Here is a 25,584-nt window from a genome sequence, read left to right as displayed (position 1 = left end):
GTTAAAGTCCCCCCTTTAACTTTTTAAAATCTGTAGTGCCTTGTTACTGTCTTCAGCCATGCTCCTTCTTTCTTCTTTTGTATTATTGGGTCACTTGTATATATCTCTAAATTCAGGTATTCTTTATTGATCTTATTCAGTCTCCTATTGATCCTATTCAGTGTGGATTTACTTCAGCTATCATCCTCACAGCCTTATTGTTTCTACGTGGTTTTGTCTGTGTGCCTTTTCTACGGTTCAGAATTACCAATGCACTCACTCATTGGGACAGTTTCCTTATGTCTTGCACAGATTTTTAAGTACAGCATTTAATCCATTGTCTGTTCCCTGAAACTTAAGTCAACTGATTGTCTTCATTTCCTCCATAATATGAGTTTCATTTGTCTGTTTATTTTTCTATCGTGTTTCTTCTTGTTGTTGTTGAAAACTGGACACTGAAGCAAACATGTGTTGACTCTGGATTCTGGTTTGTTCTTCAAAGAGGTGCTATTTTTACTGTTAGTTTAAAAGGCAGATGATTTCCTTGGTAACAATAAAAAAATCTCACAAACTCTCATACCTATAGTTCTAATGGTTATTATCTCTGTGGTTTGATTTTGGCTTCCATTGTTTTTCTTTTTAAAGCTGTTCTGGGATGTTTTTTGGATTGGTGTAGCAGGAGGCTTTAGACATGTTTTCTGTTGTAAATCTTAGAACTCCCCATTCTTATTGTTCTCTTTTTCCTGGAATTTCTTTCTTTACTTTTCAAATGTTCTGCCAGCTCCATTCCTTGACTCTTCTTGGGTTGTTCAATGCAACTATATAATGTTATGTCTTATTAACAGTGCTATCAATCTGCTATTACAAAAAATGATGCAAAATATCCTTGAGTGTGTGTCATTTTATTCATCTGTAAGTGTACATGTGGAAAATTCCCTAGCAGTGAAATTTGCTAGTGAAAGACCTTTCTCTATAGGTATACAAATGTGTATGTATTTGGATATTGTTGACTAATTTTAATTTTAAAAAGTTGTGCAGAATACACCAAAATAAGTTTTGTTATTAACATTGCAAAATAATGTAATCTGATTCCTCTGTCTTCAAGTTCAGTAATCAGCTTCAGTGGATAATTGATATTCCTAGAGAAAACATCACAGTAAACACAGGTAAGAGTGATCTAAGTAATTCTTATACTCATGGGCCTGCATTGACAAATTTAGCATCACTGACTTCATAAAATAAATCAGGTCTTACCTCAGTTATTGATGACGGACTTTTCATGGAGAAATACAACACACATGTCTACTCAATCCAGGAAGTAAGCCAGCAACAGACCAAGAACAAGGTTTACACCATGTCCATTTTGGTGAACTGAATTTTTCTTAGGCTTAACTAAGCATATTGTGAGGGGTTACTTAGGAGAAATACAGATAACTCAAATGCAGCCACATCACTAGAAAGCCCACCCTCACATGGGGTGTGAGTCCCCAAAATCTGCAGTACAATATCTCTCTACAAGCATGTGTCCAGACATACAGTCAGAACATCTCTCTCTTCTGGGATGTCTGGTCAGTCTCTATCTCAGCAAATATTTACTCCCTTACACAGCTGGGTGGAGGTACCCAAGAAACTTCCTTTCTGCTCTGAATTTGTATCTTTCGGTTAACCCACTGAAGTTGCTGAGCCAAGGCAAGCTCTCTGGAGGAAATTTTGTTCTGTTTTGTTTGTTTGTTTTAGAATATGTATTGTTCAATATTATGAACTAATAATTTAGTTAATACAATCAAATCATTTTTAAAAATGTATTTATTCACTTTATAACCCAATATTAGCTCTCCTCTCTTGCCAGCATTCCTTTATGCAAGTCTTTTCCCTAAATTCACATTCTAGTTCTCTGAGAAGCCCCCTGATAGGTGTCACCCACCCACACTCACCTGCTAGTTCCTGCCAAGTTGTTGAGAGACTAAGCACATCTTTCCTAATTAGGCCAGCCAAGGCAATCCATTTAGGGGGAAATGGATTACAGGCAGGCAACAGGTTAGGGGAATGCCCTTGTTCCAGTTGTTGGGGACCTGCATGAAGAACAAGCTGTTCATTTGTTACAGATATGCAGGGAGTCTAGGTCCAGCCTGTGTTCACTCTTTGGTTTTTGATTCAGTCTTTGGGAGCTCCCAAGGGTCCAGGTTAGTTGACTCTGTTGGTCTTCCTATGAAGTCCCTGTCCTCTTAGTTCCGTCAATCTTTCTCCCAACTCTTCCAATGGCTGGCTATAAGTATCAGCATCTGTCTCAGTCAGCTGCTGGTAGAGCCTATCAGAGGAGAGTTATGCTAAAGCTAGGCTCCTGTCTGCAAGCACAACATGGCATCAGTAATAATGTCAGGGTTTTTTGCATGCCCATGAGATGGATCCCAAGTTTGGCTGATCACTGGAAGGCCTTTCCTTCAGTCTCTGCTCCATTTCTGTCCTTGCATTTCTTTTAGACAGGAACAATTCGGGGTCAAAAATTTTCAAGGTAGATTGGTGAACCCACCCCTCTACTGGAAACCCTGAATTTCTACTGGTGGTAGTCTCTTCAGGTTCCATCTCCCACTGCTGGGCATTTTGGCTAAGGAGTCCTGGAATCCTCTCACATTCCAAGTCTCTCGAACTTTCTAGAGGTTTCCTCTTACCCCAACCCCAGTAGCTGCATATTTTCATTCATTTTCCTGATGCATGTACTTACTGCTAACTGGATATGTGCCAAAAAGTACAGAATACCCATGATACAACCCAGAGACCTTAAGAAGTTTAAGAAGAAGGAAGGTACAAGTGAGGATGCTTCAATTATTTGGTTCATAAAAGGATGAGGGAGGGAAGAACGTGGGTAAGAGAGGAGAGAGGGAAGGGAAAGTTGGGGCAGGATTAGGTATGGGGGAGACAGGAGATAAGAGCCACTCTTGCACCTCAAGCAATATCTTGCTGTGCTGGTCATTGCTGTGGTCTGTAGGTATCACAGCTCTGTAGGCCTGTTGATTGATTTTCTCTCTTGGTAGTTGGCATAGCTACTTCTAGGTTAATATACCCAACTACTGGAAGTTGATGTTCCTCCTTTTCCCTCTGTGTTTTCTTGGATTTAGTTACCACCCTTGTGTTGGAGTTTTGCTTCTAATATCCTCTTCAGGGCTGGATTAGTAGAAAGATATCATTAATTTGTTTTTTCCATGAAATATCTTGGTTTCTCCTTCTATGTTGAGAGTTTTGCTAAATATAGTTGCTTGGGCTGGCATCTATAGTCTCTTAGAGTCTGCAAGACAGCTTTCCAGAATCTTCTGGTTTTTAGAGTCTCTGTTGAGAAGCCAGGTGTAAATCTGATAGGTCTGCCTTTATATGATATTTGGCCTTTTTCCTCCTCACAGCTTTTAATACTATTTCTTTGTTCGGTATACTTAGTGATATGATTATTATATAGTGGGAGGTTTTTCATTTCTGGTCCAACTTACTTAGTGTTTTCTAGGCTTCTTGTATATTTATTGTCTCCTCTTTCTTTAAGTTACAGAAGTTTTCTTCTACGATTTTAGTGAAGATGTTTTCTGGTCCTTTGAATTGGGACTCTTCACATTTTCTACTCCTATTATTCTTATGTTTGGTCTTTTCATTGTGTTCCAAATTTTCTGGATGTTTTCTATTTGGAACTTTTTACCCTTGACACTTCTTTTGACTCGTTTATTAATGTCTTCTATGGCATCTTCTATGCCTAAGATTTTCTTTTACAACTCTTGTAATTTGTTGGCAATGCTTGTGTCTGTAGTTCCTGTTCTTTTTCCTAGGTTTTTCATCTCCAGGTTTGCCTCTATTTGTGATTTTATTACTGTTTCTATTTCTAATTTTTTGGGTATTGAAGTGTATTGTACATTTTCTTCACCTGTTGGGTTGTATTTTCCAGTATTTCATTTAGGGATTTTTATTGGTGTCTTCTTTAAGTGTTCCAGCTGTTTGACTGTGTTTTCCTGTATTTTTTAAAAGAAATTATTTATATCCTTTTAAATTGGGCTGCATCATCTTCATGAGATTGGATTGAAGGTCATCACTTTGCTCTTTATGTGTGTTAGGGTCTCCCGAGCTTGCTGTCATAGGAAAGTAGTGTTCTCATGGTGCCTCATTGCATCAGCTTTTGTTGACTATGTTGTTATGCTTGCCTTTCACCTTCTGGTTGTTTCTAGTGTTAGTTGGCCTTGGTGTCCTGGATTGGAGCAGGCCTCACATGAGGTAGGCAGTGCTTTGTCTGTGGTAGAGCAAGCCACCTGGGAGACAGGCAGAGCTGGGTAGGTGGCAGTGCCAACCTGCCCTGAGCGCAGTTAGAGGTACAGACTAAAAGGGAGATAGGGCTCCAGCAGGACGGGAGAGATCTCTCTTCTGCTGAGCTCTTTGGGGTCACAGGTGGTGTAGCAGTTGGGGCAAGGGTCTCAATCTTGGTTAGAGCAGTCCTCCCCATGTTTGCGCTCTTGTTACTGAACTATGTATTCCATCATGAGTCTTCTTTTACTATAACAAAGACTTGTTTGTAGTATTTTGAGAGATGGTTTTCTTTTTTAATTTAATTTTACTTCTTATTGGTTATTTTATTTACTTACATTTTAAATGTTACCCCATTCCTGATTTCTCCTTTGCAAACTCCCTATCTCTTTCACTCTTTCCCCCTTTTACTAGGAGAGTGCTCCCCTACCCACTCCTGCCTCACTGCTCTAGAATTCCCCTGTACTGGGGCATCGGCCCTACACAAAACCAAGAGCTTCGCCTCTCATTGATTCCAGTTAAGGCAGTTCTTTACTACATATGCAGCTGGACAGGAAAAATTCTGGGTTAATATTTTTGAGACGGGTGAGTGGCCCCATCCGTCAACTGGCAGCTGTGCCTAACAACAATATATGTTCTCTACAGGTTCTTTCTCCCCTTTGTTGGGTATTTCAGCTAATGGCATGCCTATTGGGTCCAGGGAGCCTCTTGCTTTCTTGGCATCTGGGACTTTCTAGTGGCTACTCTCATTTCCCCTTCCCCCACTGCTACACACTTCCATTCAATTTCCTGAAACTCTGTACTTATCTCCTGTCTTCTCCCACACCTAATCCTGCCACCATTTCCTTCCCCCCTGCTCTCTTCTTCCCAGGTCCCTCCCTCCCTCTACCTCTGGTTATTTTGTTCCCCCTTCTAAGTAGGACTGAAGCATCCACATTTAGGTCTTCCTTCTTCTTGAGCTTCCTATGATCTGAGAGTTGTATTGTGGGTTTTTTGAGATTTTTTTTTTTCTAATATACACTTGTCAATGAGTACATACCATTTGTACTCTTCTGTGACTATGTTATCTCACTCAGGACTTTTTCTATTTCCATCCATGGTCCTGCATATTTCATGAAGTCATAGATTTTAATAGCTTAGTAGTACTCTATTGTGTAAATGTACCACATTTTCTGTATTCATTCCTCTGTTGAAGAAGGACATATGGGTTTTTTCCAGCTTCAGGCTATTATAAATGAGGCTGCTATGAACACAGTGGAGCATATGTCCTTGTTATATGTTGGAGCATCTTTTGGGTATATGCTGAGGAGTGGTATAGCTGGGTCCTCAGGTAGTACTATGTCCAATTTTATGAGGAACAGCTGGACTGATTTCCAGAGTGGCTGTAGTAGATTGCAATCTAACCATCAATGGAGGAGTGTTCCTCTTTCTCCACATTCTCACCAGCATCTGCTGTCACCTGAGTTTTTTATCTTAGCCATTCTGACTGGTGTGAGGTGGAATCTCAAGGTTGTTTTGATTTGCATTTCCCTTATGACTAAGGATTTTGAACAGTTCTTTAGGTGCTTCTCAGCCATTCTAGTTTCCTCAGTTGAGAATTCATTGTTTAGCTCTGTACCTCATTTTTAATAGGGTTATTTGGTTGTTGGAAGTCTAACTTCTTAAGTTCTTTGTATATTTTGGATATTAGCCCTCTATCCAATGTAGGATTGGTAAAGATCTTTTCTCAATCTGGGGGTTACCATTTTGTCCTGTTGACAGTGTCCTTTGCTTTACAGAAGCTTTTCAATTTTATGCCATTTTAGTTGTCTATAATTGATCTTAGAGACTGAGCCATTGGTGTTCTGTACAGGGAATTTTACCCTTGCTGATGTGTTTAAGGCCTTTCTCAATTTCACTTCTATTTGATTTAGTGTATCTGGTTTTATATGGAGGCCTTTGATACACTTGGACTTGAGCTTTGTACAAGGAGATAAAATAGATCCATTTGCATTCTTCTACAAGCTGACAACCATTTCAGCCAGCACTGTTTGATAAATAGGCTGTCTTTTATCCACTGGATGGTTTTGGCTCTTTTGTCAAAGATTTGATATCCTAGGTGTGTGGGTTTAATTCTGGGACTTCAATTCTATTCCATTGATCTTCCTGACTGTCTCTGTACCAATACCATGCACTTTTTTTTTTTATCAGTATTGCTCTATTGTACATCTTGAGGTCAGGGATGGTGATTCCTCCAGATGTTCTCTTATTGTTGAAGACAGCTTTTGCTATCCTGGGTTTTTGTTATTTCAGATAAATTTGAGAATTGCCTTTCTATCTCTGTGAAGAATTGAGTTGGAATTTTGACAGGGATTGCATTGAATGTGTAGATTACTTTTGATAAGATGGCCATTTTTACAAAGTTAATCCTGTAGATCCATGAGGATGGGAGATGTTTCCATCTTCTGAGACTTGAAATTCTAGTCATACAGATCTTTCACTTGCTTTGTTGGAAACACAGGAAGATATTTTATATTTTTTTTGTGACTATAGTGAAGGGTGTTATTTCCCTACTTTCTTTCTCAGCCCATTTACCCTTTAAATAGAGGAAGGCTGCTGTTTGTTTAATTATATATCCAGCCACTTTGCTGAAGTTGTTTATCAGCTGTAGGAGTTGTCTGGTGGAATTTTGGGAACCACGTATGTATACTATCATGTCATCTGCAGATAGTGACAACTTGACTTCCTCCTTCCCAATTTATATCCCTTTGATCTTTTTTTTTTTTGTTGTTGTCTAATTGCTCTAGCTAGAACTTCCAGTACTATATTGAATAGGTAGGGAGAGTAGGTAGGGAGAGTGTGTGCAACCTTGTCTACTCCCTGGTTTTATTAGGATTGCTTTGAGTTCTTTCCCATTTAGCTTGATGTTGGCTATTGGTTTGATTTATGTTGCTTTTTATTATATTTAGGTATGCACCTTGAATTCCTCATTTTTCCAATACTTTTGTCATGAATGGGTATTTTCTCCAAGTCTTTTTCCACATCTAATGAGATGATCATGTGGTTTTCTTTCTTTGAGTTAACTTATATATTGGATTACATTGATGGATTTCTGTATATTGAACCATTCCTGCATCCCTGAGATGAGGCTTACTTGATCATGGTGGATATTCGTTTTGATGTGTCCTTGGGTTCAGTTTGCAAGAATTTCATTGAGTATTTTTGCATGGATATTCATAAGAGAAATTGTTTTAAAGTACTGTTTCTTTGTTGGTTCTTTCCATGGTTTCAGTAACAGTGTAACTGTGGCTTCATAGAAAAAATTGGGTAGTGTTCCTTCTGTTTCTATTTTGTGTAATAGTTTGAAGAGTGTTGGTATTAGATTCTTTTTTGAGGTCTGATGAAATTCTGCACTAAAACCATCTGGTCCTGGGCTCTTCTTGGTTGGGAGACTTTTGATGACTGCATCTCTTTCCTTTGGTGTTATAGGGCTATTTAGATTGTTTATCTGATCCTGACTTAACTTTGGTACCTGGTATCTGTCTAGAAATTAATATATTTCATCCAGGTATTTTAGTTTTGTTGAGTATAGACTTTTGTAGTAGGATCTGATTATTTTTTTGAATTTCCTTGGTTATGTTGTTATGTCTCTCTTTTCATTCCTGATTTTGTGAATTTGGATACTGGCTCTGTGGTCTCTGATTACTCTGGCTGAGGGTTTATCTATGTTGTGGATATTCTCAAAGAACCAGCTCCCAGTTTTGTTGATTCTAATTATAGTTCTTTTTGTCTCTACTTGGTTAATTTCAGCCCCGAGTTTGATTATTTCCTGCTTTCTACTCGTCTTGGGTGTAATTGCCTCTTTTGTTCTACAGCTTTCAGGTGTGCTGCCAAGTTGTTAGTGTATACTCACTCCAGTTTCTTTTTGTAGGCACTTAGAGCTATGAGTTTTCCTCTTACTACTGCTTTCATGGAGTCCCAAAAGTTTCAGTATGATGTGTCCTCATTTTTCATTAAATTCTAAAAAGTCTTTAATTTTTTCTTTACTTCTTCCTTGACCAAGTCATCCTTGAGTAGAGCGTTGTTCAGTTCCATGTGTATGTGGGCTTTCCATTATTTTTGTTGATATTGAAGACCAGCCTTAGTCCATGGTGATCTGATTGGCTGCATGGGATTATTTTAATCTTCTTGTGTCTGTTGAGGCCTTTTTTGTGACTAATTATATGATCTCTTTTGGAGAAGGTACTTTGAGGTGCTGAGAAGAAAATATATCCTTCTGTTTTAGGACTGGTACGAGGGTGCATTGGGCTGTAGCACAGTGTCAGCTCCCAGGCACAAATGGAACCTGGAAGGCTATTTGGGTTTTTTCTCTGTTTGTTTGTTATTCACTTTATATTCCACTCTCTACCCTGCTCCTGTTACCTCCTCCCACAAACTTTCCATTGTCTTTCCTCCCATTCCTCTCTGAGGAGGTGAAGGACCTCCCACCCTGACATGTCAAATCTCTGCAAGCTATGAGCATCTTCTCTCACTAAGGCCAGACATGTCTGCACGTAGGCAGGTCAATTTTGTGCATACAAAGCTCACATGGTGTTTGAAATCCTGGAACTGGAGTTACAGATGGCTCTGTTGGCCTTGTGGTTGCTGACAACTAAACCTGGATCCTCTAAAAGAGAAGCAAGTGCTCTTAACTTGAACAATCTCTTCAGCTTCCACCATTCGAGTATTTGCTTGAGGATATTTTGCCTTAAGGTTCACCAGAAATGTTGGCTTTGAGTTTCCTCATCATGGTCTGTCCTTATTGGTTTGGTGTCAGGATAATACTGGGTTGTAGAATGTATTTAGAAGTAACCCTTCTGCTTCATTTTTGGGGACTAGTTGAGTGAGAAGTGTTGTTAACATTTCCTTACCTGTTTCATCAAACTCAGCATTGCCACTGTCACAAGTCCTGTACTTTCCTCTGACAAGTATTTTAAAATAATATTACACCCCTTCACAAAGGGCTTATGATTTTCATTGTCCTTGCCATAGTTATAAGAGAGAAATTATGATCTAAACTTATTAGCATTGAATACATTGTGATGGTAGCTAAATGATTTTACAATTGTTCATTATTTTACCAGAAAAAAAATGTTTGCAGAAAAATGTATGAAATTTGACACATTCATGTACCCAAAATGATTTCAAAAGAGTAATGTTCACATAGCTTCCAGTTTCACCAACATGACACATAAAAAGTTATTTATCTTTTATTTTTAGACATCGCAGCTATAGAACAATGGATTATAAAGATCACAATGCATGAAGGATTAAACATTTATGATACTGACGGGACCTTATTGGATCTTGTCCGAGGTAAATATCAGCCTAAAAAGTAGAATGTCATTTACATACTCTTTGAACAAACTTTGATGATTGACACATAGTGCCAAGTCCCAGAGTTCAGGACCATTGCTTTTATATATAATATATAATGTATATTTTAATATATACTCAAATTATAAATATATTTGAATCTCTGGGATGAATTTCATTTGAGTAATCTTTTGTTGTGCTAGTGACATCTGTTTTTTAGTACTTTAAAGGTTGTATATGTGTGATTGTGTTGTGTACATATATGCATGTGTACCATGTAGGAAGCTCAAAGAGTCCAGAAGAGGGTATTTGTTCCAGGAGCCAGCCATGGCAGATCTTATTTCTTCCTGGTTCCTCTAGAGGCAGCAGAGGGAGAAGAGTTTCTGTGGAGGGGTGAGGGTGGGGTAAGACTTTGTCTTACAAGACATGAGGGTAAGCCTTTGAGATATTTAGGGTATTAGAATGAATGTCAGCTGAAAACCATCTACTCAGATCTTTTCTCTCAAAGTAAATAGCCAGGATTGGCTATGAGACTATAGGTCTTCAACCCCATCAGAAAATCCAGAATGACTGAGTTAACTGAAGTTATGGGAAGTACTAAACATAGCTTCTAAAACTTAGCCAATTTATAGAGACTGCTGAACACCTGAAAAGCCCCTATACTACCGAACGTTGGAGCATCAAATCTTCAGCCTTCTGGCCCAGAGTCATCTGACAGACCTTAGCGATGCAGGATTATTAAGGGCTGATTACTCTGTCTAGGCAGATATAATCAGTCGACTATTCTGCATGTGTGTCCTTTTCTGGACAGTAATTTGTCTGTAGATGGAAAGAGGCAATTCTTGCCTAGTGGCTGTCACCACACAACTGGAGTAACTCCAAGGATGCTCAATTTCTTCTTAGAATCCACGACAGGAAGCTGTCAGGAGCAGACAGGTCTCTAATCAGAATGGATATTAATATATAAATATTTGTAGCGTCAGTTCTATGGATTTCTGATGTTTTGAAAACCAACTATCCATGTAAGGTAACCTGGACTGTTGTCTGTTCATTCCTCTCAGCTATTTCTAAGGGCCAGGATCAAAAGTAAGTGTTTTAGTTAGAAGAGACGACAGGTTCTGGTTAGTCAACAAAATGATGGACTGGGTATTAGGACTATCTTGTACCTCACTGGTACAATTAGGAATAAGTATGCTCTAATTGTATTTTGAGAGAAAAGTTTTACTTTAACAGGAAGAGTGATATGTAGGAGGAGCTAAGTGGGAAGGAGTATTGAGAGGAAGAGATGGAGTAAGGAGAGAAGATGAAGGAGAGGAGAAGCTAGGTGATGAGAGAGAGAAAGAGAGAGGGGGCATGGAGGCAGATGTTCACTGGTCTCCACCAGTCAAAGATAGTTTTTATATCTAGGTTGGGTATTGGGTTACGCTTCTGATTGAGCATTACCAAACTTATAAAACCTTTGATTAACATTTTAAAAAAATTGTATAAAAGCAAAAAGGAAAGAGGGAGCATGGGACAGGAGTTTTCTAGGGAGGGGAAAGGGGATGGCATCTTAAATGTAAATAAAATATAAAAAAATGATAAAAAAGAGATATTTAGGGTAGCTGTATAATAATAAAGTTTACTTATCTAAGTCTAAGTTGCTTTGCTAGTGTAGCTGACCTGTCTTCTGTAGTCCTCTGCATTCCTTTTTGTTCCTCTGAGGCCAGAAACTACAGTTTCTGGCATTTAGCACTTCATCCTCAAACAGCAAGAGATTAAGTAAAGTAGCCTTTGTTTTAATTCTGCAGGAATTACACACTCTAACTTTCAGCCTGCTAGCTGAAGTTGCAGGAAGAAAAGGGGACACTTTGAAAGGCAATTTTAGCTTTTATTTCTAAGTTGTAAAAAGTTTCTTATAACAGCTCTCTAAGAAAAAGGGGGAAAGTGGAATGCTCATTCTTCTGTTTGCTTTTAGCACTTATCCATCTTTCATAGTATGTGATCAATTGGTAAAAAGTTCCTCACAAGTTTACACATAAATTCAATCATAAATTGAATAAGAACTTTACAACAGAGAATGTTTGCGTTCATATCCAGTAGGAGAAATTATCTGGCTAAACGTTCATCAGCTGTTATTCTGATAGTAGCCTGCTTACTATCAGAAGCAATTAACCGGTGACCCTTGGAGACTGACAGAGTTCTGTAGTTTTGACTCTCAGAAAGGACTTAATAGCAGTGGTATTAAAAGAGCTTAATAATTACTATAAATTTAGGAATGCTTATAGTGTCATCATTAAGGATAAAGAAATCATCTACTTGTTTATATAGCATCACTATAAGACAGTACATCTTCATAGTTCTGCAGGGATCTGCTTGAAAGGGGTGGTAGGGTGACATATGTTTAATAATAACAGGAAACACATATTAATAGCAGCAATCTTTCCTAAAGTGAATTTCCTCTGGGCTTTGCCTAGGGGAGCAAATCTGTCATGGATGGTTGATCCAAGGCAGTCTCACCTCAGGAAGATCTCTTGGTAGTTTTGAGCTTGTTAGCTCCTGACATGTTTGAGTACCTGGAACTGGAGTTACAAACAGCTATGAGACTCCATGAGGACACTGAGAACTGCACCTGGATCATGTGTGTGTGTGTGTATGTGCATATGTATTTTATGTATATGATGTAGGTATGTACATGATATATATGTGTGTATATATGTTATGTACATATATTAATAGGTAATTTATAAAAACTTTTATTTACTTATGATATCTGTGGGGTCATTCAAAACAGTGGCTGTATAAAGTTAACTTTTTATATATTTGATCTGAATCTAAGTTTTCATTGTATCACAGGCTTATTAAAAAAATATTTGTGTGCCCACAAGCACAATTCTGGTGGGTAGATTGTTGGATTGTTTGGTTGGTTTCATTTTTCTTTTTTTTTTCAGTGTGAGGGTTGAACCTAGGCCAGAAGACTTAAGCATTGTTAGCAAGTGCTTTACCACTGAACTATAGCACCAGCACATTGCAATGCTTTTTATAATGAGGAACAACAGCAAAACATCTTGTTCAGTTTTAGTCAGAATAGTTGAAATTGTTCTTGAACTTCTTTCTCAACACAAGATCTTACTATGCAGTTCAGTCTATATTGAAGGTACCACCACCTTCTTGCCTTAGCCTCTCAAGTGCCAGGTGCCATTATAACCAGTAGAATAATTAATTGGTGTGAATAAAAGTTAGCTGGTTTAGAGGCTGGAGAGGTGGCTCAGTGGTTAAGAGCACTGGTTGTTTTTCCAGAGCACCCAGGTTCAATTCCAAGAACTCACATGTCAGCTCACAGCTATATGTAACTCCAGGTCCAGGGGATCTCACACAGACATACATGTAGGCAAAACACCAATGCACATAAAAATTGAGAGAGAGAGAGAGAGAGAGAGAGAGAGAGAGAGAGAGAGAGAGAGAGAAACAGAGAGAGAAACAGAGAGAAAAAAGAAAAAAAGACAATTTTTTTTTAAAGGTTAGCTGTTTTAAGCTCATGAACACTGTGTGTTACAAATGCTTAGGCTTCTATCTGATTGACATGAAACAGCTTAATATTTTTCTGAGATGTAACCTAGTTAAGTGTTCCATTTGGCCTGGAATATACCCTATAGCCCTGTCTGGTTCAAACTTACAGAAATCCACCAGTCTCTGTCCTAAATTACTTGGATTAAAGACATGTGTCACCATGCCCAGCCCTAATATTATTGATCACCTGTAGCACTGTAGTTAGTGTAAGATGTTAATATTCCTCAGGTTTTCTCTCTTTAATTGCATTAATTTTTTGCTGGTATTAATACCAATCTGCTATAACTCTATATAAAATTACATTTTATGGAAGAAATACTTTGGTAACCTTACAAAAATAAAGGATTATCATTAGCCTCCATTATACATTCACAGATTTAAATCTATCTCTATAGATAGGCTACACAACTTCAGTTTTTGCAAGTCTTCCACCAAACTCCCATTGAGAGTGACTCTCGAGGAATAAGTTATAAGTCTAAGAGACCTGTTCATCCTTTTTAATGCAGTTTTGTCTGTGATAAGAACTGGAAACAACATCTGTGTCTATTAACAAGGAGAGGAACAAAAGCATGCAGGTACATGCCACTCAAGTACAAAACCAGACACGTGTCAGACAGACCTGACCTCAGAGACATGGAGTGAAAACATCAAGTTGCACAATGTAGTAGGGAAGGGCTTGGGAGACTGAATGACTGTTCAGTGGATAAAGCACTGCCTGCAAAAGTGCGAGGACTGGAGTACAGAGACACATGCAAAAATTGAGCAGCTGTGGCAATTGCCCTTACTTAATTGCACCTGGGAGACAGAGACAGAGACAGAGGCCATCTTACAAGGTCAAGGGCAAGCTGAGGTCAAGGGCAAGCTAGCTAGCTAGACTAGCCTGAACCTGGGAGCACCAGGTTTTCAAGTCTGGGGGATGATTGATCCTACCACAATAAATAAACAGGAGAGCAATCAAAGAAAATGCCCAATATTAACTTTGAGCCTCCTTGTGCATGTGCAACTATATATTTATGTGTATCTACATATACACCAATGCACATACACATGCACACCACACACAATTTTTTGAAAAAAAAAAAAGAATATGAGGGCTGGTGAGATGGTTCAACCAGTAAAAGTACTTGTGATGGTTTGTATATGCTTGGGCCCAGGAGTGGCACTATTAGGAGGTGTTGTCTTGTTAGGGTAGGTGTGTCATTGTGGGTGTGGGCTTTAATACCTTAGTTCTAGCTGCCTGGAAGTGAGTAGTCTGCTAGCAGCCTTTAGATGAAGATGTAGAATTCTCAGCTCATCCTGAACCATGCCTGCTTGGATGCTGTATGCCATACCTAGATGATAATGGACTGAACCTCTGAATTTTGTAAGCCAGCCCCAACTAAATGTTGTCCTTATAAGAGTTGCCTTGGTGATGGTGTCTGTTCACAGCAGTGAAACCCTTACTAAGACAGTACTTGTCTCACAAACTTGAGAACATGAATTTAAGTCCTTGAGTCCATGGTGAAAGAAGAGAACTCACATTGCACATGCCCACACTGCCTCTACACATAGATACACATCATTCTCATGTGAATACAAGTGCCAAAGGCCAGATTTACAGGTCAGGAAAACTGTAGAGAGTTGAGTCTGCAGTAAGTGATTCAACACTCACCAGACTATTCTAAGAACAAATAAACCTTGAGTCTCTGGGGCCAGCTCTCTCTGTGACTCGAAAGAAACTCTCTGAACACAGTAAACTCGTTAAAGTGTGATGAGAAGGAAAAGAGAAAAGGAGAATATATACACGTGGACACACACACAAACGCACACACACAAACACACATGCATACATACACTCACACACATGCAAACACAGACACACACACTGAGTGGATGAAACAAAACAAGCTCCAACAATGTCATATATATACCGATACATACTGTACATACGTATATACAGACGGAAAGACACAGATAGACAGAAATATTGGATAGATGGAGCAAAACCCCTATGAGCAAGTTCCAACAACTTTACTTTTTTTCTCTTAGCCTTTTAATACCATCTAAGACAAAGTTCTGTATGTAAGAAAAAGATAACCTCATAGCCAGAAATTACATATTGTTTAAAATCAATGACCACAAAAAACATATTCTTCAAAAACAGATTGAAATCATTACACAAGATGAAATTAAAACAGGATCTTTGGTTATAGATTCTGCTTTTAAATCTCAAACCTAACTAAATGTTTTCCATCTAACTTTCTTTGCACGAGTTCATCCAAAGCAATAATTCTTTGTCATTGATTAACAAAATCTAAGCAAGCTGGTCCATAGCAGCTTTTTTTTTTTCCTATACTTAGCTGATGACAATTTGTATCTAGCAAGAAAGAGATCAATATCTGTCTTATGTTTTATTATTTGAACTCTTCTTCAGTTAAACTGGGTAATCATCTATTCTCTATTCTTATAATATAATGATTTATTGTTTATTCATAACCCTGTGTTTTCATGGTGCACAGTGAAACCTGTGGTCACATCCCTAGACCACAAGATTCTGGAACTCAGTCAAACCTTGAATAAAAAGTTTTCTTTAATCATTAACTTTTTTACGAGGCCGATTATTCTCTTCCAAATACAATTATGTACTTGCAAGGAAATAAAGCTCATGATACTCTTTCCTCACCTATGTGGCCCTGAATATTCTACAAGGAGGGGCATTCTATTCTAGATTCCCATTTTATTAGATCTTTCTGGCAGAACAACTTAAGCCATCTTTCTAAATTTTGTATCAAATACCCTAACATTCTAAAAATATTCAAGTCGAGTCAGGAATGCTGTAAAATCATTAGTTCATCTAAATAATATTATTTTAAGAAAGTCCACCTTCATATTGATTTGCAGGACAATTTTCCAATAAGATGTACAATCTCACCAAATTATAAGAAGTGAGGGTCTCCCCATTCCCCATCACACCATGCTAGATAGATGAGAAATACAGTAATTTACAAACAGGAGAAGGCACAGCAGCAGCAAGAAGCAATCTTCAGATGAAGGCCCTGGGGCTGTGCCTCTTCAAGGTATACCCATCACAGCTGAGCAAAACAGTGAACCATCTCCAAGAAGCTCACTTGCCTCCTGAAGCTCCTCCTTCTTGGAGTCTACAATATAAGAAAGTGAAATTTTTTTCTAAAAGAAGGGCTGGAGAGATGGCTCAGAAGCTAAGAGCAATTGTTGCTTTTGAAGAGGACCAAAGTTTGGTTCGCAGAACAGAAATGGTAGCCAATAACTACCTCAACTTCAGTTCTAGGGGCATCTGATACTATATTTTGGCTTCTGAGGGCACCAGGCATCATGTGGTACAAATTTGTATATACAAGAAACACACACGCGAGCACACACACACACACACACACACACACACTTGTTAATTGATCTTTAACAATTAGAAAAATACCATAATTAAACTTCAAAAATTATACAAAGCAGTGCTCTGAATTCTTCATGTATGTGTAAAGAGTAGTAAAAACATAACATGTAATAACATGGACCGGGGGCGGAGTAAACAGTTCAAATATTCAAGTGTTTTTCAAGTATGAGGATCTGAATCGGATTCCTAGAACAAACCTAAAAACTTCGGCTGTTGTCAAATAGAGTTTTAATTCTAGCACTGAGGTGGATTCCTAGGACTCACTAGCAGGCCAACTTAGGCTATCAAGAACCCCAGGCTTATGAAAAGCTCTATCTAACAGGACAGGTAGACAGTGCTTAAGGAGTGACATCGAAGTTGCCTTTTGGCCTTGATATTCACACAAACATACAACAAACACACACACACACACACTCATGTATTTTGTGTATTTGATTATAGATTTGGCATGGGACTATGGAAAGAAGCTGACAAATTTTAAATAGTATCTGTATTGTTTTATTTGCTTAAACAAAATGCAAACACTTGCCACTAAGGGTACATGTAGTGCAGTGGTTGAAGGCTTTACTTCATGTGTGAGGCCCTGGGTTTGATTCCCCAAGCCTTAAAAAATATGTCTAAAAGTAAATTGACAAAATATTGTACCAGTTAACTTTGTTCATGGTTTCTAAAAATTAAGAAAAGGCATTTATTCAATGGAAATTGTAGTACTGGCTTTGGGATTTTAATACTTGGGTAACTTATGCTAATTTTAAGCCTTAAAATGCCAATATAAATGTCATTTCAAATATTAGAAACTCTGAAATCTCACATATTGAGGTACACTGCATAAATTTTCATGATTACAGTTGCTGAGGCATTAGAAATATTATAACAATTTCAGAAATAGGATTGGTCTGTTTGAGCTGAAAGAACTCTTCCTGGGAAATTGTTGCACATTGGGGGGGGTTCCCTACTAGACCCCACACTAAGCAGAAACCACACCCAAATACCTGGTTTCACAGAGACAACCTTTATTAATGTAGGAAGAAAAGTTTAAGTGGCTGCATCATGACCTAAATCAACAGCATTCTACGACCTGGCGGTGTAATCTCAAAGTAGAGCAGAAAGGGAGGTCTGTGCTACAATGGGCTGTGATGGAGTTGCAGATTTTCACTGAGCATGTTCCTTAGGTAAACCAAGGGGGGGGGGGTCTGGACTTTGAAGCTGTAATACCTAGAATTTAGGAGGAGAAAGTGACCAATAAGGGAGTAAATCTTGGTGGCTGCTTTAGGGATGCAATCTAATGATTTTTAACAAAGCAAAGGAAATGGGGAAGAAGGGCAAAGCCTGCCAACACCAAGCTTGCTTGCTTGCCAGAGCCAGAGTCCCTCCACTCCTTGCTGAAGCACAGAAAATGATGGCATGATTGGTGTGTTCTGAGTTTGTAAAGGCTGGCAGGGATTGTGGAGACGATGTGGGATTTTACCAGCTATAACAAAACTGCATGCATTGAGCACATTGAGTACTTTCTAAACACAAGCACATTCTGAGTTATGTTTAGAAAAGGTCCCAGTATTGGGTGCTTGTCAGCCAGGAACCTGACTCTGGGGAAAGATGGCAGGAATGGAAGAAAGGCCATAACTGGTGGCTGTTGCATCATTACAACCAAGAGGTCTCTGTAATCCTCAGGCTGTAGAGCATGGAGTACAGGAGTTGAGCAATAGCAGCGCAAAGATCACACTTTGTAAAGGAGAGCAGATGGGATTCCTGATGACCGGGGCTGGAGGAACTAGGAGGACCAAGGATGACTCCTCCAATGCTATGAAGCTATCAAGTAGAGCAGTACCGGTTACTGTGAGTTAGAGATATGAGGGAACAAAGGGGAGAGCCAAGGAAAAGGCAAGGGCATGGTTCTAATTCTTTTCTCGATACTGAACACAAAGGGATGCATAACAATCCTCTTACTGCCTCCTATCTAACAGACAAGTCATGCATTAAATTCTGTCTCCTGCACATAAACTGCTTTTTAATCACAGGTCAACAGTGACCTTCACATTGGCCACTTCTCCTTTCTCTCTCTCTCTCTCTCTCTCTCTCTCTCTCTCTCTCTCTCTCTCTTACCTTAGCAGTCATCAAACCTGAAGCACTCTTTAGTTTTCCTGTTTTGTTTTCATTTTCCAGAAACAGAGTTGTTTTTATAACCAGAACAACTGAAGGGCCCCAGGAGTGGAAACTGTGCACATGGCAGTTGAAGGATTACTGTGTTAGAATAGGAATGGCCTCACAGACGCCTGTGTTTGAATGCTTGGCTCACAGGGAATGGCACTATTGGGAGGTGTGGCAATGTTGGCATAGGTGTGGCCTTGTTGGAGGAAGTGTGTCAATGTGGAGGCAGGCTCTGAGGTCTTATATATGCACAAGCTCCACCCAGTGACACACTCACTCCCTGCTGCCTTCAGTCAAGACAAAGAACTCTGGGCTCCTCAGCACCATGTCTGCCTGCAGGCCACCATGCTTGCCCCATGATGATAATCAACTATATCTCTGAAAGTATAAGCCAGACCCAATTCAATGTTTTCCTTTATAAGTGTTACTATACTCATATTGTCTCTTCACAGCAATAAAACCCTAACTAGGATGGACAAAAAGGAGACCTTCAGGAATGGTCTTTACCATAGCAAGTCAGTTCCCCTGCAGTTGAAAGGTAGTGAATGCCAACAAGTGTCAGTGCTGCTCTTGCCCTCTGTCAGTCAGATCAACTTTCCACATCAGTTCTCAGCACACCTGCAGCTTAGGTAACTAACAGTTACTCCAGTCCTTGGAAGACTATTTAAAATACAGCGTCTGATGCTTAACTCAGTTCTTTGCCTCAAGCTCCTCAGAAGTCTTAAGCAACTTCTGCTGTTGAATTCTTGTAGCTGACATTGCTTTCCCCCCGTCCAGGCTGTAGCTAGACTGAATAATACCTCCCAAAAGACAGAAATACAACTGCATGTCTTCCTTTATGCAAAGTCAGGGGAAGAGTGCACCTTCCTACGGTGTTGGTGTCTGCAGATGACTATGACAGTTTGAGGGGATAGAACTATGTTGTAGAATACAAACAACTAAGAACTGATTATTGGTGTCTCTGTTGTTAGAAGTGCTTTGACTGCTTTAAAATCACACAGCAGTATTCTTTCAAGTCTCCCTGGGCTATATTTGTACATTTCTGTTGCTTTGTCTCTTATTTTTTTTTTTTTCAAAAGAAGAAAATTTTTTATTCTTCTGGAGTTTTTAAATATCTTAGTTTGTTTAAAATGTTTTCAGTGTTCCTTTTCACCAGAAGGAAAAATAAACTGATTTTATATATGTTAAATTTGGCTTAACTTCAACCTTTTTCATATCCATGTAGGATTTCTAAGTTTTAAAACTGTAACAGTTATCTGTCAAAGGGGAGCCTTACCTACTCCAGCCTGTTGAGGAAGAACACATTATGACTCTTGAGTTCCAGTGACACTCAGCTGCACTGAGGTCCAGAGAGAGCCCCACTTCTTCTCAAATTGCATGGAATGCTTCTCAGGGAGGAAAGAACAGATATGGTGAAAAGCAGAAACTTCTGAGTTAGAATTTAGCAAAAGCAAAGCAGAGTAATTAAAAAAATAAAAACAACAAAACACCAGATCCTGGAAAATATGCTTTGCCATAGGAAAGACCCTGACTATGTGAGCTGATATGCATCCTTTGATTGGCTGAAGAGTCTAACATTGGCTTGCTTTTTTCTGTTAATCCACTCCCAGTGTCTACCTATTTCCAAGAGACTTTAGCCACTGATGATAACATCTGCTTATATTCTAGGTTTATTCTTCTTTTTAATTTATCTACTACTGTTTTGATAGAATTGGAAAAAGAAGCAAACAGACATGTTTGATTTTGAAGCAGACACTGGTCCCTAAATTATCAATATTCCTGTTCTGTGTTCCAGCTGTTGTGTTCCAAGCACAGACCATGTGACCATATATTTTGCCATATATGGGTAAAACAATATCTCCTGTTCTAAACATTCTTCAGCTGTTGTGACTTTGCCACAGAATTATTAAGGGGATTTTATTCTTTTTCCTTTGCATAATAAACATTTACCAGTTTCTAACTGATTATGTGTAAAGTCATATGTTCATGGGTGTTTGGCCTGTACACATGTTTGTCCATCAGGTGTGGTGACTGGTACCCTGGGAGACTGGAAAAGAGCACTGGATTTCTTGGAACTGGAGCTTCAAAAAATACTGCGCTGCTCTGTGTGCTGGGAATCAAACACAGGTCACCTGAAAGTGCAGCCATTGTTCCTAAGTGCTGAAACATCTCTCCAGCTTCTACTGTGTTGCCTACACCTTTGGGACAATCAAATATTTCCATTACATAGTTTTTCTAACCTCTCACCCTTTTTAAAGGGGGACTGGTGTTTCAGTTTCAAGAATACTGCTTTGATTTAAATGCCTAAATTTGCCATCCGCAGAGCCTATTCTTCAATGGAATCTTGGAACTGTACTTAGTGAGATGGAGTTCAAAAAATTATATCCAGAGGTGCAAGACATCAAAGTGACAAGGAGCCCCTGTGCCAATGATGTGGCTTTAATGGGCTTAATTATGAAGCCATCATCTAATGGTAAGCTTACCTTCTAATTGAATGTTAGTAGTAACCAGTGTTTTGTAGTCATTAAGGGTGGTTTTAAGTGGAATTACACACCGATTACAAGCAGAGAGTAAAATGTATCATTTTTCACTCTGCCTCTTCTACATGCCAGTGTGCTGTGCTAGGAGAGATACTGCTCTGTTGTAACCTTTGCTATGTGAATGGTGATTTATAACTGGGCATGGTGGCATATGCTTATAATCCTAGCTACTTGGCAGTCTGAGGCAAAGTGACTAAGTTTAAGGATAACTTGAACCCCTTCTTTTAAACCCTTCTTCAAAAACCAACAAAGCAAACCCATCAGTCAATCAATAGGAAGCTGTCCTGACTGAGTTGTCCTCAGCTCTCTAAGTTTGTTGAATATTCCCAGAGATGACCAAGCCCACTCAGTCAGTCAACGACATCTCTAGAGAGGGATTGAAGATGAAAGAAAAAAGACAATTAGACAACACTATATCATGACTCCAGCAAGCACTGAAGCAAGTGTATTTTTTTTCCCAAGCTGCTTTTATACAACTCTAAAAAGTATATGCAAAAATTGGGTTTGTTCTTGGTCAAGAAACAAACAAGGCATAAACAAAAGTCCTATGATCACTGTATCCAGGGACTTATTAGGATGATCAAGATATAAGGAATACATTCCTCAGCTGTAATTTTCCTTGAGCCTATTTCTTTGTCTTAGCCTAATGTCAAGTATTGTTGCCAATTCCCTTGAAGCAGTACCAAGAGCTCTCCACACAAAGATTTTTTAAATTGCTTCTAGTCTATCTTTGATTATGTCATGTATAAATCAGTATAGTTATTCTAGAGACACTATTTAGTCATCTATTTATTTAAAAGGTATTTTTAACCTATTGTTAAATATCTAGTGAAATATGCAGTAAAAATAGCTATTTTTCTCTAAACTCTCATTTATAATATTTTTAGCATCAAATGTATGGATTTCCCAACACTGGGCAATTTTTCTGTTTACTGAAGTGGCGAAGTGGACATCCTGAGATTTAATTCACCTTTGGCCATAGAAGATAGAGTCACCATCAATAGTCACAAGTTAAAACAGCACTGTCTCCTATTTTAGATTCCAGTAACAAGTCCCAGGCTGTAGCCTGTACTTCTAACCTGGCTGCTATAAATCAAAGGATCCTGAGTCCCTTCTTAAATTCAGTACTTTTTTAGTCTGTTCAAAGAAATCAGGGGAATTTCTCCTTCTCTACTTCTCCACTTTAACAGTATCAGGGTACTGTCAAGGATGTTACAAAGGATGAAGGTGAACACCAAACAAAGAGGTATCGGGAGTAAAATCTAGGCAATTCTTAAGCGCAGGAAGTTCTGTCCCATAGCAATGCATTACATGCTCTCCCAGGACATGGGTATGTATGTCAGCCTGGAATTCCTCCAAAGCTTGTAATTTACAGATTGTAGGCTTCACTACATAGGAATGATCAATCATTAAGTCAGCCTCTGGTTTCTCCCTTCTTGAGGCCTAGGTATGAAGGTTCAAGTCTCAACTTCAAAGTAGGGTTTGGTCTTGGCTGTATAGAGATGAAGCTGAATATCTCCTTCCCAGCCACCAGTTTTCAGAGACTCATCAAAGTAGACAATGAATGCAAATTTCCCACTTCCTATGAGAAGTACATAATGCAAAAGTTGCTACTGATGTTCAGGTGAAGAGTGAAAGAGAACACTGTCAGAATGACAAGGCTTTCTACTGAAGAAAGGTGTCTTGACCCAGTGCAGAGTGTGGCTGCTATTGAGTAAGGGTCATTCATGTTATGAACCAAGGAGATCTGAAGACAGAATGTGTAAGTTTCTTTAGGGATGCTATGTGGATGCTAATCTAAGTAATATCAGATTGAGGATATGGGGAAGGAGAGAAAGAGAGTGGAGGAGGAAGGGAGAGAGAGGGAGAGAGAGGGAGAGAGAGGGAGAGAGAGGGAGAGAGGGAGAGAGAGGGAGAGAGGGAGAGAGGGAGGGAGAGAGAGAGAGAGGGAGAGAGGGAGAGAGGGAGGGAGAGAGAGAGGGAGAGAGGGAGAGAGGGAGGGAGGGAGGGAGGGAGAGAGAGAGAGAGAGAGAGAGAGAGAGAGAGAGAGAGAGCAAGAGAGCACTTTATTAGACTGATAGATACTCTTACTTTGTCAGTTGTGGCCCAAGAGAATTAGTAGAGGATATTTTCAATCTCTCTAAAGAAGATGGTTTCCCTCCATTTACTGTCTAACATCTTCATAAACAAAGAATGTAAGAATGCTAGATCAAAAGCTCCCAACATTCATTCTCTTTTTACTACCTGTGTTCTGCAACAAAGACACTATATAATTGCTATGAAGAAAAAAACGCACCAAGAAAATTAAGGAAGAGGTTGTAGAATAATAATAATAATAATAATAATAATAATAATAATAATAATAATAATACCTATGGGGTAAAAGAATGAAGAAAAGCCAAAACACTAGCAGCTGCAACCCAAGAAATGTAGGTCACTTCAGTAAAACCTTTTGCTTTCTTTGTTGTTGTTTTGTGACAGGATATTAGTGGGTAGCTGGCTGAAGCAGCTATCCTGGAGCTCACTATGCAGACCAGGCTGGCTTCAGACTTAAAAAGATCCATGTCTACTTGTCATGTACTGGAATGTACAAGATTCATGCCATCAATCCAAGCAATAATTTCTCCTTCTGTGTCTGAATACAGTCAAAATTAAGCATCTTTAACAGTAAATGAATCATCAAACTGTGAGATAAGATTGAGAACAAACCATACACACACACACACACACACACACACACACACACACACACACACACACACACACAAATTCCCTAGAGTACCTTGTAATATAGTAATAAATTTAATCAATGTATTTAAAGTGGCAATAGAAAAAGTCTTAGTATGATTTCCTCACCTAATGTCTTAGAGTCTGTTGAATACCTCTAAGTGTAACTGTCTTCTGCTGAATTAGTTTAATCATTATCATGTTGTCATGCCTCCCTCTGTTTTTCTTATACTAGAAACTATGTCAACACAGATGAAAACTCAGCTTATTTCCCTCCTTGTTCCATTGGTAGCTCTTTCTCTTTATCCCTCTACCCGAACCAACACCCTATGCACCTCAGTAGGGCAGCCAGGCTCAGCACTACATGTTCTACCATGAGAAACACTCGATAGTCACAGGAGGCAGTGAGGTGCTTCATGAAACGTTATGGGGTTGCCTGAACCTTCTTCATCCTCCCAATGTCTTGGAAAGTGAGAGTGTGATGCAAAGTGAGGAAAGGAAAGCTCATGTTCTTTGATGGCTATTCGTGGTTGTCAACTTGACTATATATGCAGTTAATTAAAACTCAAGTAGATGGGTATTCCCACAGGGAATTTTCCTTTCATTGGATACAGCATGACCCATTTATTGTCTAGATCATTTGAGTAGGGAAGAACCACCTTTAATCTAGGCCACACCCTTTGGTGGCTGCCTTAATAAAAGACATGTAAAAATGAAGCATTTGCTCTTTGCCTGCTTGTTCTTGCTGTCATTGATAAGTCTATTCCTTCACTGGCATTAGACCCTACCTGTGGGTCCACGTTCCGCCCAGTCACTGGAGTGTGGGATAGACCACTTGGAAGCAAAAGAGGAGGAGTGCTCTTGACTGCCTTTACCCAGGACCACTGCTGTCTGATGCTGGACTTTAGGGAGGCACCAACCACCACTTAGAGGGGTGGGGAAAGGCACTTTAAAATGTGAGAGGTCGAAGCTGGGGTTCCCTGACTCCCAGAAATGGGACCAGGTGTTTCCAAATTCCTGGACATCCAGACACTGACGAGTCAAGAAGAGTTGGGAACAGAATGGTTGGCCCACAGGCCGAGAACTAAGACGAACTTGGGGCTGGGCAAATGAGAAACTCCAGATTAGCTCCTTTGTGATTGTCTTTAGCTTAGCAGCAGCTGTAGGAAGTGCAGAAAGGCATTCTATGGGAGACTTCGTCTACAGCTGTGTAGGCAAAGGCCTTCTCCATGCTCCACTGAGGGCAGTGGTTTTGATAGAAGAGACTATTTATCCCTACTGTTTATCTAGTGTTCGTCGTGAAAAATAGATGCATACCAACTTCTCAGAGTGGGCCAGAGATTATGTTTTTTGCAGTAAGGAATGTCTGGGAAGGGAAGCTTATTGGCTAAACCCTCAGGGTCTCTAGATACCTCATTAGCATGGAGAACTCTGTCCTGGAGTTACATGACCATAGGTCACGGCTCCATATGTAGGAAGTATTCCAGGCCAGGAATCTGACAGGGAGCAGGGAGGTGCCTACCATCTCAGGTGGGTGCCCAGGTGCTGGAGACTCTGAACCCACTCACCTACCAAGTTTCCTGGTGTGCTCCACTGTCTCACACCTACCTCTTAAGGATTCTGGTACAC

The 25,584-nt window shown here is 39.3% G+C and overlaps 1 protein-coding gene across 3 annotated transcripts in view; it reads left to right on the top strand.

The window, feature by feature from the left end:
• Window positions 1-25,584, top strand: part of Catsperb (catsper channel auxiliary subunit beta) — a 143,110-nt gene that overhangs the window by 28,915 nt on the left and 88,611 nt on the right. For 2 of the 3 annotated variants that reach the window (XR_013106641.1, XM_076921394.1), the window contains exons 5-7: window positions 1,085-1,145; window positions 9,490-9,585; window positions 21,012-21,161. Coding sequence is in view for 2 of the 3 variants with exons in the window: in XM_076921394.1 (XP_076777509.1) it covers window positions 1,085-1,145; window positions 9,490-9,585; window positions 21,012-21,161 (307 nt within the window). In the remaining variant the exon portion in view is untranslated. The remainder of the gene's footprint in view (window positions 1-1,084; window positions 1,146-9,489; window positions 9,586-21,011; window positions 21,162-25,584) is intronic. The other variant, XM_076921395.1, reaches the window with a different exon arrangement.

Source organism: Arvicanthis niloticus, chromosome 23, assembly GCF_011762505.2.
Source record: "Arvicanthis niloticus isolate mArvNil1 chromosome 23, mArvNil1.pat.X, whole genome shotgun sequence".
Taxonomy (NCBI): Eukaryota; Metazoa; Chordata; class Mammalia; order Rodentia; family Muridae; genus Arvicanthis; species Arvicanthis niloticus.
The sequence above is the reverse complement of the archived record's forward strand: the minus strand, read 5'-3'. Positions and strand labels throughout refer to the sequence as shown.